General features: G+C 43.4%; 1 protein-coding gene across 13 annotated transcripts; it reads right to left on the minus strand.

The window, feature by feature from the left end:
• Window positions 1-3033: 3033 nt before the first annotated feature.
• CLBA1 (clathrin binding box of aftiphilin containing 1) lies at window positions 3034-12890 on the minus strand. 13 transcript variants are annotated; one of them, XM_056344889.1, is made up of 7 exons: window positions 12752-12890; window positions 12430-12476; window positions 11782-12268; window positions 8228-8376; window positions 6583-6712; window positions 5189-5302; window positions 3034-3802 (listed from the first exon to the last, which is right to left on the minus strand). In XM_056344889.1, exons 3-7 carry the CDS (start codon window positions 12235-12237, stop codon window positions 3647-3649), a joined length of 1005 nt encoding a protein of 334 aa, XP_056200864.1. In that variant the 5' UTR covers window positions 12238-12268; window positions 12430-12476; window positions 12752-12890; the 3' UTR covers window positions 3034-3646. The 13 variants fall into 13 exon arrangements, with proteins under 13 accessions (XP_056200864.1, XP_056200863.1, XP_056200860.1 ...); XM_056344888.1 differs by having other exon boundaries at window positions 11782-12273; XM_056344885.1 differs by having other exon boundaries at window positions 11782-12273; window positions 12379-12476.
• Between the last annotated feature and the right edge of the window lie 2058 nt (window positions 12891-14948).

Raw genomic sequence — 14948 nt, forward strand, 5'->3', positions numbered from 1 at the left:
GTATTTTCAGCCATTTCAGCCACAGTGAAAGATCTGAACTGAGAAGTGCGCTGAGCAGTGCCGCCGAGCGCAGTGCTGGTGAGACATGGCTAGCTGGGAGGTGCGGGGACTACCTGGAGTGCTCTGTCTAGCTCAGAATTCTGTACACCATGAAGTGAGACTTAAAAAGACTTAACTTTCCAGCTCAAGCAAGAGTAAAATAGGCAAAAGAAAATAACCTGTCCGTTAGTTCCATGAGGAAGATGAGTTTTAATTAGTTGCAAAACCAATTTTGAGCTATTCAAAATCAATGTTAGAAGCGATAAGGTGATGAAGGTGCAGAAGTGCGTTATACAAGTATGTGTCAATTCAGGCAAGCTGGAAGGCTTTGGCATTGAAGTGCTTGCCCAGCATTCACAGGTGTCTTGCCGTGACTTAAAGAGAGAGAAAAAAAAAAAAAGCCATCCATTTTTCCCTAATTAGGACCCATTTATCCCAGCAGAGCACTACGCTAGACTGGCTGTGCTGCAGCATCCAGGATGTGCTGTGGGATGATGGTTCCAGAGGTTCTCAGCAGAAGGAAGGGAGAGCTGCTGCCAGATGTCACTGAAGGGAGCCTGTTGCATCTGCTGGCCGTGTGTGTTTGTTTCTTTTCTTTGAATCCTCCCGAGTGGATCTGGCAAGTGAAACTTGGATCAAACAATTCAAATGCAGCTCATTTGTAGCCGAATTCCCTCTGCCGTCCTAAGTGGAGTAGGAGTACTCTGGGAAGTCCTCCCATTTTTTTAATGGGAGGATTATTAAAACTGATCTTCAGTATTAAAAAAATCAGAGTGCTTTTAAATCAATGACCCTGTGCTTTGAAAAGAGCTTTTTAAGCTTTTACAAGAATATCTTTTTTTGTTTGCTTTTTACTCCACAAGTCTTCTGCACATGTCCAACCAATGGTGGGCTTATGGTACACTTAGAAATCATCCTAAGGTCTGCAGCCCCCCTCCTCCTTTTTTTTATGTATTTAAGGAAATTTACATATTACTTGGATTTCTAAAAATAGCAAATGCTAGCAATGTGCTGTTTCTGAAACAAAACTTCCCAGTACTTTGCCTTCTTCCTCTGCTTAATTTTAAGGATTGTTTCTTGACATAAGTTCCCTGAAATTCTACTTACATTATACCTTAGAACAGGGTACGCATTGAAATACTTTTGTCTTTCATAATGTAGTTCTGTATTTTTGCAAAGCTGTTTACAGTGTTCCTTCTGCAAAGGAAACAGTTCGGTAATTCCATTACTGAGCTGAACTTCTTAAAACTTTGTTCTATGGGTATATTTTCCCGCTAATCTCAGTGGAAGAAAAAGGCATTTCTGCCTGGCTCTGTCGTCTCAAACTCTCACCTTGCTTTTGTTTTCACCTTTTCATAATCCTGAGCAAATGTCAGAAGTCTGTGGTATTTGCTTTCTGCAAACACAGAGTACAGTAACATGTTTAGTTCATCAAAACTTGCTGTTTCACAGCTGAGAGCTCACAACTAAGATGAGAAATGATGAAATTTGTAGCTTAAAAAGGAAGACACAAAGTTTTATTTCCTCCGTGCACCATTTTCACAGAATGAACACCTGGTGGGTGCCAGCGCGGTGGGAGTGCGGGTGCGTGGGCATGCGTGGCTGGGTGCTGGGGAAGGCGACAACGAGGAAATGACTAAAGGAAATGAACAGCCAGTATTTGTGTAAAACACACTGGAGGGGTTTCCGGCACCCCTCCTTTCTGACGGTGACAACAGAAGGCAAGGCTCCTTCATGCTATGCAATACGCCTGAAAACATTTGACTACAATTTGGTTTCTCCTGTTAAGAGAAACAGGGTGCAATTTTCTCTGCCATTTTTCTCTGCATTAAGGGCTGAAGCCTTTGGGGTTTTTTCAAATCTGTACCTTGGACAGGGCTGTAAAACCTGCTAAGAGGGAAAGATGATGTAGTCACCCTTCTCTTGGGGTAACGGTGCAAAACATTCTTTGACACATTAATCTGATGTTAGCAAAGGCAAATTTGAAAAGCCAGAAGAAAAGAGGGTCTCTGGGCTCTGGTGCATCAGCTAGTGCTGTATGTGCCACAAACTGTGCCCTCAAGCCCCTCTGCAGGGCTGTGCTTGTCTGAAAGCATAAAAATGGGATTTTATTTTTATAATTGATTTCAATAACGTTTATGACCAACTTCAACTATCCATCATATATTGCAAATTTATTATTTCGTCAGCTCATGACTACAACATATTTAATGCGTGTTTAAGTGCTCTGAAATACCTACAAGGGAAATCAAAAATGTATTCAAATCCAGTATTAAGCTTGAGAAAATCACCCCTGCTTTTACATAGACGTGGAGTTTTGAGTCTGGCACTGCAGAACTCCCTGGAGGGCTGGGGAAGCACTTTCCGCACAGCCTGTTACCATTTACAAAGTAACCAACACAGTTCATCCCATGCCGATAGCACTGAGGTATCATAAACATTACTGAAGTTACGAGTTGTTACAGCAATTGTAATTTCACTGCTGAACAGTTTACTAGATTAAGGGTTGGAGTCTGCCAGTGCTTTATAGTATTTTTTATTCTAAGAATAGAAACATCATTAAATTATTAGAACTGACTTAGTTTTGGAATATCCAAGTTGTTCCCTGCTTTTAACACATCAAATACCAGTTGCAGTCCTTAGCAGCTCTCTAAAATAAAAAGCCGTATAAAATTCTCATATTCAGAATGCCCAGAGCAGTAAATGGATTAGTAACTTGCATAAGTTATTACTAACAAATAAATAAAGCCAGTGCAGTTGGCAAGGAAGCCCCATGGATTATAGGAATGATAGTGAAGTGCATCCTTCTGGCACTCAAGCATGCAGGAAGATGGGCGATGTAGTCGATAGTTACTATAAAATTTTAAAAGGGCAGCAATTTACAGCATTGCACAGTGCAAGTCCTGAGCCACGCAGCTGTTCAGCTTTAACAAGCATGGTTATACGTGGTGTAAGTGTTTGGTAGCTGAATGAATCCAAGAAGTCCTGTTAAAATCGGCTTCAGAGAGGTAATTTATTTCAGTTAAAAAACCAATGCCCGAACAAAACGTTTCACGGACTCGACCCCTGTCACCACAGCAGGCTTTAACAGACAGAAGTTAAACCGGTTTTGTTTTCCTCAACCCCAGTGAAAGCCACCAGATGTAGAAGGTTTCTCTCATGATATCCAGGAGTGGCAAAGTAAAAGATTTCAGCTGATCCAAACTGGATCAAACAGGAGAGCTGGTGACAAGGCACACTTTACAACACACTCGAGGTGTGTTTAGATTTCAGCAGGGAAACAAGTCTTTCCATCAGAGGTATTAAGGCCTGAAAGGTCAAGAGTTCAGGAGAGTAGTCCAGAGTATCTTTAAAGTGGGACTGCAGCTGGATTTACTGTAAGAGACACGACTGGAGCAAAACTTAGGACAAAATTACACCTTTGACTTCATAACTAAATAGGATAAATATCTTCTAATAACGTTGCTTTAGGTACTTCATGTACAGTAGTATCTCACTTTCCTAAAGAACATACATAGTCTATAGTATCAAGCTAGTAACAAAGTGAAGGTAAATTGCATTTGGTTCAAAAAGAAAAAAAAAAGGTGCATTTGGTTCAAGAAACATCTTAACTGAAAAATTTCATTTTTAGGTTGTGTGTAGGGAAAATGTGCTTCTTCCTTGGGATTGTTATACATTGCATGTCTCCATTTGACGATGTTGTTTTCAAAAAGAGGTTACAGGTGAAAAGATTACCGTGTCTGGAATCTGGTGATACAGAAAGCTGAGTGAAAAAGAAAACCTAAGTTATTTTTTTCCATCCTACAGTAAGTTAACCACTGTGCACATTTCAATCTAACTTTTACACAGTTTTCATAAAAATAAAATAGCGTAAGAAAAAAAAAGGACATAACTAAGAAGATAAATGGAAAGCATCCCACTGTATGATTTAACTTACTTAAAATTGGAAATAGCAACATACATTTCCCAATGAGCTTTTCCTGGAGACACCAAGATGCAGGGCTCATTCTTTCCCTTCAGAAGCTACTCCAGAAAAATACTGTCTACTTACCTTAACTTTGTATCATGATTCTTTTTACTTTCACCCCTTCTTTATCTACCTTCAAACATTTCTCTTTTGCCTAAGCCCTGTCTTTGTATTTTACACATTCCCAAGTATGCATCAGTTCCTGTGATCCCACCCTTGGGTACTCACTAAAGAAAGCAGAACTGAATTATGAAGGAATAAGCTGGACAGTCTTTTTGGTTTTCCTTCTGAATTCTCCAGCCTAACGTCCCTTACGTTCAGGTTCCCAGAACGGTTATCCATCTTCCTTGTCCAATGCAGTAAACCCAACAAAACAGAGCAAAGGAAGTGTGCCTCAAACTGTGCCTCTCCACGGCAACAACAGTTGCTCAAGTTTATTCTCCAGTGAGGAAGGGACCTTGTGTTAGGAACATTCTTCCAAAATACTTTCAGAAAAACAGAAAGCAAATGAAACTTTTTTGCAGCAATGGAGAATGACAGAATATTCCTTCCAACTTGCAGTGTTTTAGCAAGAAACTGAGCTTATTAAGGCCTGTTTGACCAAAGAGAAATGCTCTAACAACAAAATATTTCTCTGGTAATTATAACATCAGTTCTGCTCTGCTCCTTAAGTAGCTCCTGTTTTCCCTTCAAGTGGACAAACCAAATCTGAGTCATTCTGAATATCTGAAATGCAAGTCTGAATGCAATTTCTTCTCTACCAGATTTGCTTCTAATATCTCCCTTACAATATATTTTAGAAGTGAGTTACAATCGTCATTCTCAGTGATTGACATGTTGGCCCTTCTACAGACAACGCTAATCTTCCTTTGTCATCAGACCATCCTGCCTACATTTTACATGTCGCTGCTCTCTCAACCACTAACTAATTTGGCCTAAAGTCCAACTTACATAATGAATAACCTTATATCTCGGTATCCCCCATAATATGTCACTTTGCATTTGGTACGTTATCTTGTACCTTTTCTAAAGATGTCAGATAGGTTTCAAAGAGCAGAAAACAACTCCACATCCAAAGAGTTACATCAGGACATACGCTAGAACAGCTGGCTACAGCACAGAGGAACATGTAAAATACACTCTGTGGTCCTATGAAGTGCTTTCTTCCAGAGCAATTCTTACCTTGGTCTGGATCAGTGCTTTGCAGTCGTTAATACTGAAGCCATCACATCTGAAGTCCTCATTATCTTTAACATTCGATTCCTCAAAAATGTCATCCTGGCTCTCCAAGAAGTCCTAATAAAACATAATTTACATTTTCTTTACGAATTTGTCTGATCTCAAAGCATATAACCTAAAGAGAAGTTTCCCTCAAATAACAATAACCACTAAATTTTACTTTCTGAAGCTGTATTTTGATTTATCATGTGCCCCCCTTGCATCATAACATTTTTATGCCAATACAACTTCTACACACATGAATCTAATTGTTAGTTAAATTAATAAAAAAGCCATTTCCGATTAAAATTAGTCTTAACCTACAACAGAAAATAGCTGAGAAATACATCTTCATCAGTATTGTTAAAAGTAATGCAATTTTCCAGTAACAGAAAAGAAGTAATGACAGAAGTTTAAGGTGCCTGGGCACTAATTGAATGCCAGTGTGTCCATGGGCAAGAAAAGAACAGAAGGGGAGTTAAGCTGCGTGGAAGAAATGTCTGCCACTCTCTGCCATTCAGTGACAGTTCTATAAAAGTGACTTTCAAGTGTAGAATAGGTCCTATACCTTCAGCACTGTCGTTCCATTTGTATATAACTTGCATGAAAGGTTAAAGATGTCTATAAATTCAAAATTGAACCCGGTACCCTCGCCCCATGCTTCAGCAATTAAATTATCAATTTTGAAACAGTTATTTCTGAAAAGCACATGAGACTAACTCATTCCAACTAAATAACTAGGTTGAATACTAAACCATCTCTGACACCTTTATCATCTCAAAGCAAGAGGTTAAACAGAGACATTTCTTTCTGAGATCTTTCAATACTGTTGGTTTGGTCTCAGTTCAATTTAAAACATACTCTCCCGCAAGCCTTGCAAAACCAGACTGATCTGAGGAAAAGGGAAGTGGAACACACTTTCAGTTCGTATACAGTAAAAACATCCAGTAGTTACTTTAACAGCCTCCGATTCAAATCTGATTTTCACTTAATGGAAATATATTAGAGGCTAACCATTTTCTCATACTCAGAGCAAAAAAGAAAACCATCTTACCGCACACACATCTGAAAGCTCGTTCTGTATCTCTGCTCAAGCTGAACATACCACCTAACAAGCAGGTGCTACATAGTGGAGACTTCCAACGTAAAGGTGATCACAATTTGATCCTGCACAATTTGATAGTTACTTACACATAATGGTGAGAAAAGACCAGATTATAATTTTAAAAGGCTCTCTGTAAAAAACCTTATGACTCACTCAGATCTAGTTCCTCACGCATCTGCATGTATGCCTTACAGAAAATCAGATTCATAACCAAGTGTTTATGCTGGCATACAGCAAAGCATTGTTCAATTACCTTTTGATTTGCATCTATTCCAAGAACACTCAAGAGGTTTTCTTGGCAATGAGTTTTACTCCAGGGCTGTCTTAAGCTGGGGGTATTACCAAAGTGTCTAAGCGTTCTCCATATGTTTTCAGAATCAATGCTAGGAGAGAAAACATAATTTGAGGTTACAAGGTGTACAAAGTTTCCAGTGAACATACAGAACTTAGTTATTTTCACTATATACAGTCATAAACTAACCTACCTTAATCTGAAAAGCAACTTATTTCGAAACTCCTTCTACATTCATTCAAACTATCAACCCAATGTACTAATAAGCCGGCATGACGGTTAACAGAAACAGTAAGTCAATATAACTGTATGTTTGGACTTCTCTGATAAGAAATGCATTAGAAGCATATTTCAGAGATTGTTATGTGCCAACAACTTGCATTATTCAATTGTTTCTGTGAAATGTGGGTAGAGCTCAGCCATATTAATTCTGCACTTTGCATTTTGTATCTCTCAAACCTTTCTCCTTCCTATGAGTCGTGCTTCTCCACTGCAGCACCCTGCTGCTCAGGGGGGTAGCCTGCATCTGCTCTTGACACTCGTGTACTACCGAACAAGCCCGAGGCACACACTGCTCAAAGAGTGAGAATCAAAGAGTTCCCTCCGCGTAGTAATTTGGGTTCTTACATTGCATTCACCCTATATAAATCTAGTTGCTTTTTGCTAAGTGCAGGATGCAACTATCATTGGTCTTAGTTATTCACCACAGCGGACCAAGGCTTTTTCATCTGTAGTCGGTACTCTGCTTAATATTGCAGGCCCTTTTACACACATAGCATGTTTCTCTGCAAGTTTGAGGCTGATTAAAATATAATGCATATACAAGGAACTTGCCAAAAGGATGAATACTTTAAATGTTGTAACGACATTTCTTGCGATTCTTACGACATTTCCGAAGTATGGTCTGCCCCAGCTTTCTATATACAAACCTCAGATGAATGCAAAAACCCCTACAGTACTGTTCAGTAACTACAATACTGCTCAGAAGCTGCTGATCTTTCAAAAACATGTAACAAAAGCATTCCAGCTGTCTGAAGAGAAAACTGAGTTAATGATACTAATTGCTATTAACATAACCCCAGGAAAGATGCCAGATGCAGCACAGATTCTGAAGCACATCTGGTTAAACATAAGTTACCACCTGGGAAAACTGGGGTGGGAGGGGGAAGAAAAAAAAAAAAACCACCACAAAAACAAGGCAAATGGATTGTCCGTAGAAGCAGCAGCAATGCCTCTGCCTCAGATGATGGAGAAATAAATCAGATGTGTTGTAAAGAAAGGGCAAGAGAACAGGAAGAACAGGCTGCCTGTTGGGTGTTCTGGCATTCCAGAGGCTTAGTCATAAGAGGGCACACCAACAGCAGGAAAAACCCTAAGCAGGAATTTGTAATTCGGATATATTCCCTTCCTTGTTCTCCAATGGCTAAAACACAATCCATTTCCTTCAACAAGACACTACAAAATTGTTAAGATCTATATGCTGAAGAGCATAGCGATTAAAAAGATTAAGTTCACCTGCACGTACCACTGATTTTTAAATTATGAAATAAACAGTGTAAATGCTGAGGAACTTATTTTTTAAAAACTGTTGGTCTAAACTCATTACCAAAGTTGATTCTTCATAAGTTCAGGAATCCAAACATCTTCATTTTTTGTATCAAGTACTTGATCTAAGCTTCTTACGCTCTCTCTGGACTGTGATACAAAGACTTCTGGAAAACTCAACTTAAATATATCCTCACAGCTGTGGTTTGCCTAGAAAAAACAGAGTTTTATTACATAGGTTATACAGGCCATCCCCACAGTTCATGAAGGACCTAGTCCAAAGACTACAATGTTTTTAGAGATTGTATTATTGTTTCTAATATTTGTATTAATGGCACAGAGGGACTGAGCCCATAGTTCAGTGTTTTGAGTATTTACCTAGAATTGGAGGAGGAGAAGTAAAAGCCCAAGAGTCCAGGATGAAGCTTAGTCTCTAGCTTCCTAGCTACTAAGTTATAGACTGGTTTGCACTCAAGACTCCTGCTCAGCTAATTCAGTCCAGGTCAAAAGCTTGTTTTGCTAACTTAGTATTCAAAACACACCTAATTCAGCCAAATGTAACACAACTGCTAAATGCTATAGTTACCAGTAAATATTTCCACTGTGTAAGTTTGCACAAAAGTTGGGGGTGTATTTCTCTATATCCTTACATTTGCACCAAACTTTTTCCAACCTATGTTAAAAATCAGAGCTGGATTTACATACTTGTTCCTCCTCCAGCTCTGGAGGACTAAGCATAGCCACATAAATGATCCAAACAGGCGTAGAGAAAGTAACAGGGTTACCTGAGGACTAAGAAATACATATACAAGAAAATATATGCGTAATTTACATCCTATCCTAAAGGGACGTTATCATGCCATCTGGTCCAGAAGCTTTGTCCTTTTATTCCTTCAAAGAAGGAATTACTGCAATTTTCTCTATCAAAGCAATTAATTGACTTCAACACCCTGCAGAGGGAATGTAATCCAGGAGCAGCAATGTTGTGTGAAAACCGGAGAATGAAACCAGCCAGTTTGTTTTCTTTGACTAGCAAACAATTTAATCTGAAAAACATAAGTAGGGATAGTCCATATGTTGACAGTTTCATTTAATTGTAATTCAAACAGCTGAAATAAACCGAAAAATTTCCACAGTTCCATTATACTGAACTCAGACAAGTGCACTGCATACTGAGAGAGTACGGATGTAATCTAACAATGAATGGCAAAATCAACAGAGCTGGTAGAATGCTTCTGTACTTCTGAGCATGCTTCTAGAAATAGAATTTGTGCCCCACGCTGCTCCCTCCTGAATTAAAGCCTTGCTAAACTGCCTATCACTCAAAGAGCGACTGCTGGGAATTCGGAGACTCCTGGGTAAAATCCTTAGACTCTTGCCCAAAGTGTCATAATACTTTAAATCAATTCGTAAATTATTTTGGTAGACTTAACTTACGACAGGGATACTATATGGAGGAGACAGATGTCTGAGAAGCAGAATTTGGTGATAGCACGCTTGCTAAAGCATACATGGAGAGTCACGGTCAAGTTTAAAAAAAAACAACTTCCAAATAAGTACCAAAACCTAAATGGGCTGGGAGCTAAGGAACAGTCAGGCAGCTGCTCTTGGCTTTGGGGGGGGTGGGGGGTGGAAACTACAGCCACAGAAGTGTGAATTGAGGGAAGCACAGGGCTGCCTGGTCTGTGACGTTACTCTGACACACATACAAGTCACTGGCTTACAGTTTATCCAAGCCAGATTAAAAAAACAAGATATTTTAGTCAATACCTTTATTACTGTCTACTTCAGTGGATGTTTCTAAAACAAAACTTGGTTATATTTTCATTTACCTTGTAGCTTTGTACTAATTATAAAAACATGAGAGCACAAATTTCACACCCATGCTTTTTGACTAAATCCTCTCCATCCTATTGCATCAGAATACTTCAGTGCTTAAGCAAGTGCACTAGTCCCTCTCACAAAGGCCAGTATTTAAAGAACACGTGAAAAAATCCTTAATGTTATTCAATTATGTAGGCAAAATATCCAGTTACTGCAAGGAAATTAGTGATTGCTTTCATCTTACAATACACAATTCTGCTCCAGACTGACACAGTTTAATTAACAGAAGCATTAGATATTGAAGGTCAGAACTCTGGTCTCAAGTGATCTCTAGAGGTCCCTTCCAACTTACCTGGACTTTTTTTTTTCTACTGACAATACAGAAGATGGAGCCCCAGCCTGAAGAATTTATGATCTCAAAACAAACAATACATAAAGCACAGGGATGAAGGACAAGCTACATGTTTATTCTACACCCAAAGAAATCGCCAACAGCTCTGCAGCTGTTTCTCTACCCTGAGACAAGAAAAGACAACTTGAAACTCTAGGCATAGTTAACTTATTTAGCTCATACTGGGCATTCCCTTTTGCCTTTAATAAATGCAAAAATAAAGCAAAGGCTTCAGTAAGATTAAAATCCTCTGGCTTTGGAAAGAAACCACAGTCCACTATATTCTGCTTCAGCTCCAGTCATTACATACTCCTCTTGTTCAGCGTAAGACTTCTCGTCCCTAATAGCAAGCATTATGAATGATTTAAATTCTCTGTTTATGCATACCAGTAACCAGGCATCTTGTGATCTCCGCTCCGTCAGGGCTGGACAGCTTACCCCACGTGCATCTTTGTGCTTCCCCTTTGCAACAGGTGGAGTTCCCAGGCAGGGCAGGAAAGCCTGTCTCCAGAAACCCCTCAGCTCCCTACACATGCTAAAACTCACCTAGCAGGCTACAAGCAGTAAACTGTTACTGCTACCAATTAACCCCGCGAAAGTCTTAAGTCGATTGCTCTCATTTTTCAAATGTTTTAATTTAGGACAAAAGTAGTAGAATGAGGGTGTTTTGTTTTGTATCTGAAAATTCTTATTTTCCTTTTGTTAATTTGTTTTGCTTCGGTGATGCGGGTCTGGTAAACATGGAAACGCATTAATTACAACAGGGTATAACCCTTAACCTGAACCTTTTTTTGTGCTGATAAGAACACATATTATTTATTCAGATTATTAGTGCTAACATTGTATGAGAGAATGTACGATCCTATGCTAGAAAATAATTATATTTCTATTCATTTTTGTGTGTCATTAACTTCCACCCTCAATCGGTCTAAAATTCCAGAAAGACTGTTGGATTATTGATGCAGTATATTAAATAACACGTTATTATTTTTGCCAATTTCTAACTCAATGCTATGTTGGTTTACTTCAGTAAGCTTGCAGGCCACTCACAATTTTTGTCCACCACCTTCCCAGTTCTGTTTCACACACTCCTTCCTGTCTAGCTTTTAAACCCGGTGTGCTTCAGGGCAAGGTTCGTTGTTTCTAGGTGCTTACTTATTCCTAGAGTCTAGAAGCAAAGTAGCCATTGCATTCTTAAAAGCTCTCCAGCAGGATAAGTATTTGTCAAACACTGTAAAGAAGTTGCTTTTGTTCCACTTGAGTCAGCTGCGAAGTAGCTTGACAGTTTCTCTCCCTGTACAGCATTATCCTCAGTAAAGGAGACATTCAGATACAAATCTTGAGATGTAGGAAGCAGTAACACAAACATTTCTGGTCTTTGGTTTACTATTAACACATACCTCCTTTAGAGAGCTCGAAGCCTCCTGTATCGCACTGTGTGGAGGTGGCTCAGAATGAGAGTGATGGGCCGAAGTGCTACAACGTCCGCCGCTTAAGTCTGTATCAACTCTAGAAGTTTTTATTGATTTCACCAAAACTTCAAGATTGTGACTGGATCTCTTTGTTTTCTCTAAGGACTCCTTGAAGCCTTCAAAATCACCCCAGGAACCGCTGGGTTCTGAGGTACTGTAAGCGCTCACAGAAAACCCCTCACAACCCCCTTTGCTGCTCATTACAGGGAGGCTTTGCTGCGTTACTTCAAGATTAATGATTTCATCGTTACTTGTCCTTTCGTTCAAGTTACAGTCCCTTTCCTTGGGAGACGTACCACCTGCTCCAGCTGCTAGGTCTTTCGGAGACATCTGGTGCGATGTGTCGGTATCAGTAAGATTTTCTACTGGTGCCAGGTTCTGCATCTTTGTCTAAGAAAAATTCATTTGCTGAAACCTGTGCTGCAAAAGAAAAAAAAAAAAAAAAAAAGCTATGGAAGTTCAGCTGCATTAGAAATCTGAATATCTCCAAAATAGAACGAAATCCTTCATGTCACCCCAACTAACAACACCGCTGCTAAATGAGAACAGGATGTCCTTCAGCCTCTCCTCCAGCACCTGCACGTTATTGTTATTGAGTCTTGCTTTCTGCGTAGGGTATTCGCCTGCAAAGAAAGAATGATAAATAAATACCTCTGTGATAAGGGCTGTGTAGGAATAGAGAAGGAGAGCTGATAAGGCCGGAGAAGGAACGCTCAGGTTAAAATAAACACATTCCAGTGTTATACAGCTGGAAAGCGCTGGAGGCAGCGCTACTACAATCCACGCTTTCTGCCCACGCCCGCAAGCCGCTGCACTGCCGAGCACCGTCGGATGTGGACCGAGCACCGACGGAGTACGGGGACAACGGGGATAAGCACAGGCGACATCCAGCACTTACCGGTGCCCGTGTCCCCCGCCCGCGCTCCGGCCGTGCCCGCTGTGCCGGCGCGGGCTGTCCCCGGGGGGCGGGGGGCACCGGCCGCCTCGTCCCGTCACACACAGGCCCCGGCAGCCCGCACGGTCCGCGCCCCCCGCCCAGCGCCGGGAACGGGGCGGGCTCCCTGCCTGGGCCCGCTGGGCCGCGCACACCGCTCCCGCACGGCCGGGCGAGGCGCTCCCTCAGCCGCTCCGCAACGACGGGCCGCGGCCAGGCGGGGGCTGCGCTCCACGGGCACAGGGGTCCTGGGGGCCCCCGCACGTTCGCCCCGAGCTACGCGGGGCCGCCGGCGCTTCGCCCGCGGGACGAGGCTCCCCCAGCACCGCCACCTGCCGCCGTGGGGAGCCGCGCTCCCGGGGAGGGGGAGGCAGCCGGCGGGGGGTGGCGAAGCCACTGGCCCCACAGCCCCCGGGAAGCACAGGGCCGCGGCCGTGCGCCGGGTGTCCCTGCAGCGGGGGAGCGGCGGCCGCGGGGCCCCGCCAGCCGCGGGGAAAGCGCCTTACCGCCGGTGGGCCGGGCCGCGCCGCAGGTCGCTATGGGCGGGGCCGGGGCGGGCCGGGCCCCACCGAGCGGCGCTGCCGGGGACGCGGCTGAGCCCTCAGCCCGGGCGCTGCCTCCCGGGGTGGGCGGGACAGGCCGCCCCGCGCCCGGGGTGACCGGCGCCCCGCGGGCCTGCCCGGCCTCCGCCTGCTCCTGCGGCCCGGCCCGCGCCTGCCGGGCCTCCGCCCGGGGCGGCAGCGAGGGGCAGGGGGCCCGCAGCCCTTCCCCGGCCTCCCGGCAGCCCGGCCCGGCCGCGGCCCGGACGGAGCGCTCGTTCCCTCCCCTTCCCCGGGTCCCCAGCCCTGCTCCCGGCCCTCGGTCACCGCGGGTGCCAGCCCCTGCGCCTCCCGCCGCCCCCCAGCCAGAGCTCAGCGCCCGCCCGCCGGGCACGGGTGGGTTTTAGAGCCGCGACGGGCCGAGCAGAGCAGCCGCGTTTGCCCAGCTGCGACCTGGCGGGTTAAGGCCACACGGTTTGATGGCGGTGGTTCCCGTTTACTTCGAATTTGAGAACAGCCAAGATCCTCGCATAATTACACAATTTCAGCACTTAAAGTCACCATCTGCCCACCCTGTAACATCACCTCAAGATAAACCAGCAGGAAGCGGCCGGTGTTGGTCTCCCAGGGCCTCCTGCTCCCCCCTTTTGTGCCGGTGTACAGGCAGGTGCTGGGGGTAACCCACAAGGCCAGCGCCGCCCCCCCCCCCGGTAAAACCTTTTATACGCTTTGTTAGATGCACTTGTTCACAGTTCGGTTCAGTCACACCTAATGCTCGTTGCTTCTGGCGAGCCTTGCCTCCATTTCAAGGGACAGCATCATTCCCCTCCATGGTCTGTGGGGAGGAGGGTTGGTTAGCAGGGGGCTTTCTTTGCTCCAGGGTGGTTCAAGTAATTTTCTGTTTGGTCTCATTAACCATTTGGTTCTCCTTGACCTTATCTTGTTATGCTCCAACGTGACATATTTATGATGCCTGTTCCTTCTCCCAAGGCCCTGTTTTGCTAATGATTTGTAACATCCTCTGTTTTTCAAAAAATGTCTTGATTTTCATTACAGATATTTTTATATTTTGTCTAACTTTCAACAGGCTGACCTTCTACTGACCATGGATAGGCACATGTCTGATCTAATACTGAGCCAGTCAACTACAATTTGACCCACTTGTAGCTGGTAAAGCCAGGAGCTGTGGGCATATCACCTCCAGCCCGAGGTGACCACCTCTTCTCGCCCACCTCCTGAGGGTGGCTGGAGGCACCGTGCCTAGGGCTGGTGCTCCCATGTCTGAGTGACAGAAGGAAGAGTGTGAAGAAAACTCCCTAACCTTCCTGCCCTCGGCTCTGGATTAAACATCTGGGCAGTCCCAAGCAACGGGGAACAGTTGTAAAACCAAGGAAAGAGGTTTTTCTGGAGCAAGACCCAAAATAAGCAGTTTTTTCTAGGCTTTACAGTACATAAGTTTTCCATCCCAGGCACAGATATGTGCACTCCCCTCCCACGCATCTGACTCTCATTCCAGGCTGTACTGCTTTATCTGAGGATGAGAGGCTGAATTTGGGAACGATGCCTAGACACAGAGCCAAAGAAACTTTATTGGCAAGTCTCTGAAAGTTTTTTTAATTTTT

The sequence above is a fragment of the Falco biarmicus genome, chromosome 7 (genome assembly GCF_023638135.1).
Source record: "Falco biarmicus isolate bFalBia1 chromosome 7, bFalBia1.pri, whole genome shotgun sequence".
NCBI lineage: Eukaryota > Metazoa > Chordata > Aves > Falconiformes > Falconidae > Falco > Falco biarmicus.

Bases quoted from the DNA above. Each gene is read 5' to 3' on its own strand.
- CLBA1 (XM_056344889.1), bottom strand. From the start codon at position 12,237: ATGCAGAACCTGGCACCAGTAGAAAATCTTACTGATACCGACACATCG. The intron at 6,713-8,227 runs GTAATGAGTTTA...TTTCTCTCCTAG, and splicing joins CTTATGAAGAATCAACTTTG to CATTGATTCTGAAAACATAT. The intron at 3,803-5,188 runs GTAAGAATTGCT...TTTTTCACTCAG, and splicing joins AAGCACTGATCCAGACCAAG to CTTTCTGTATCACCAGATTC.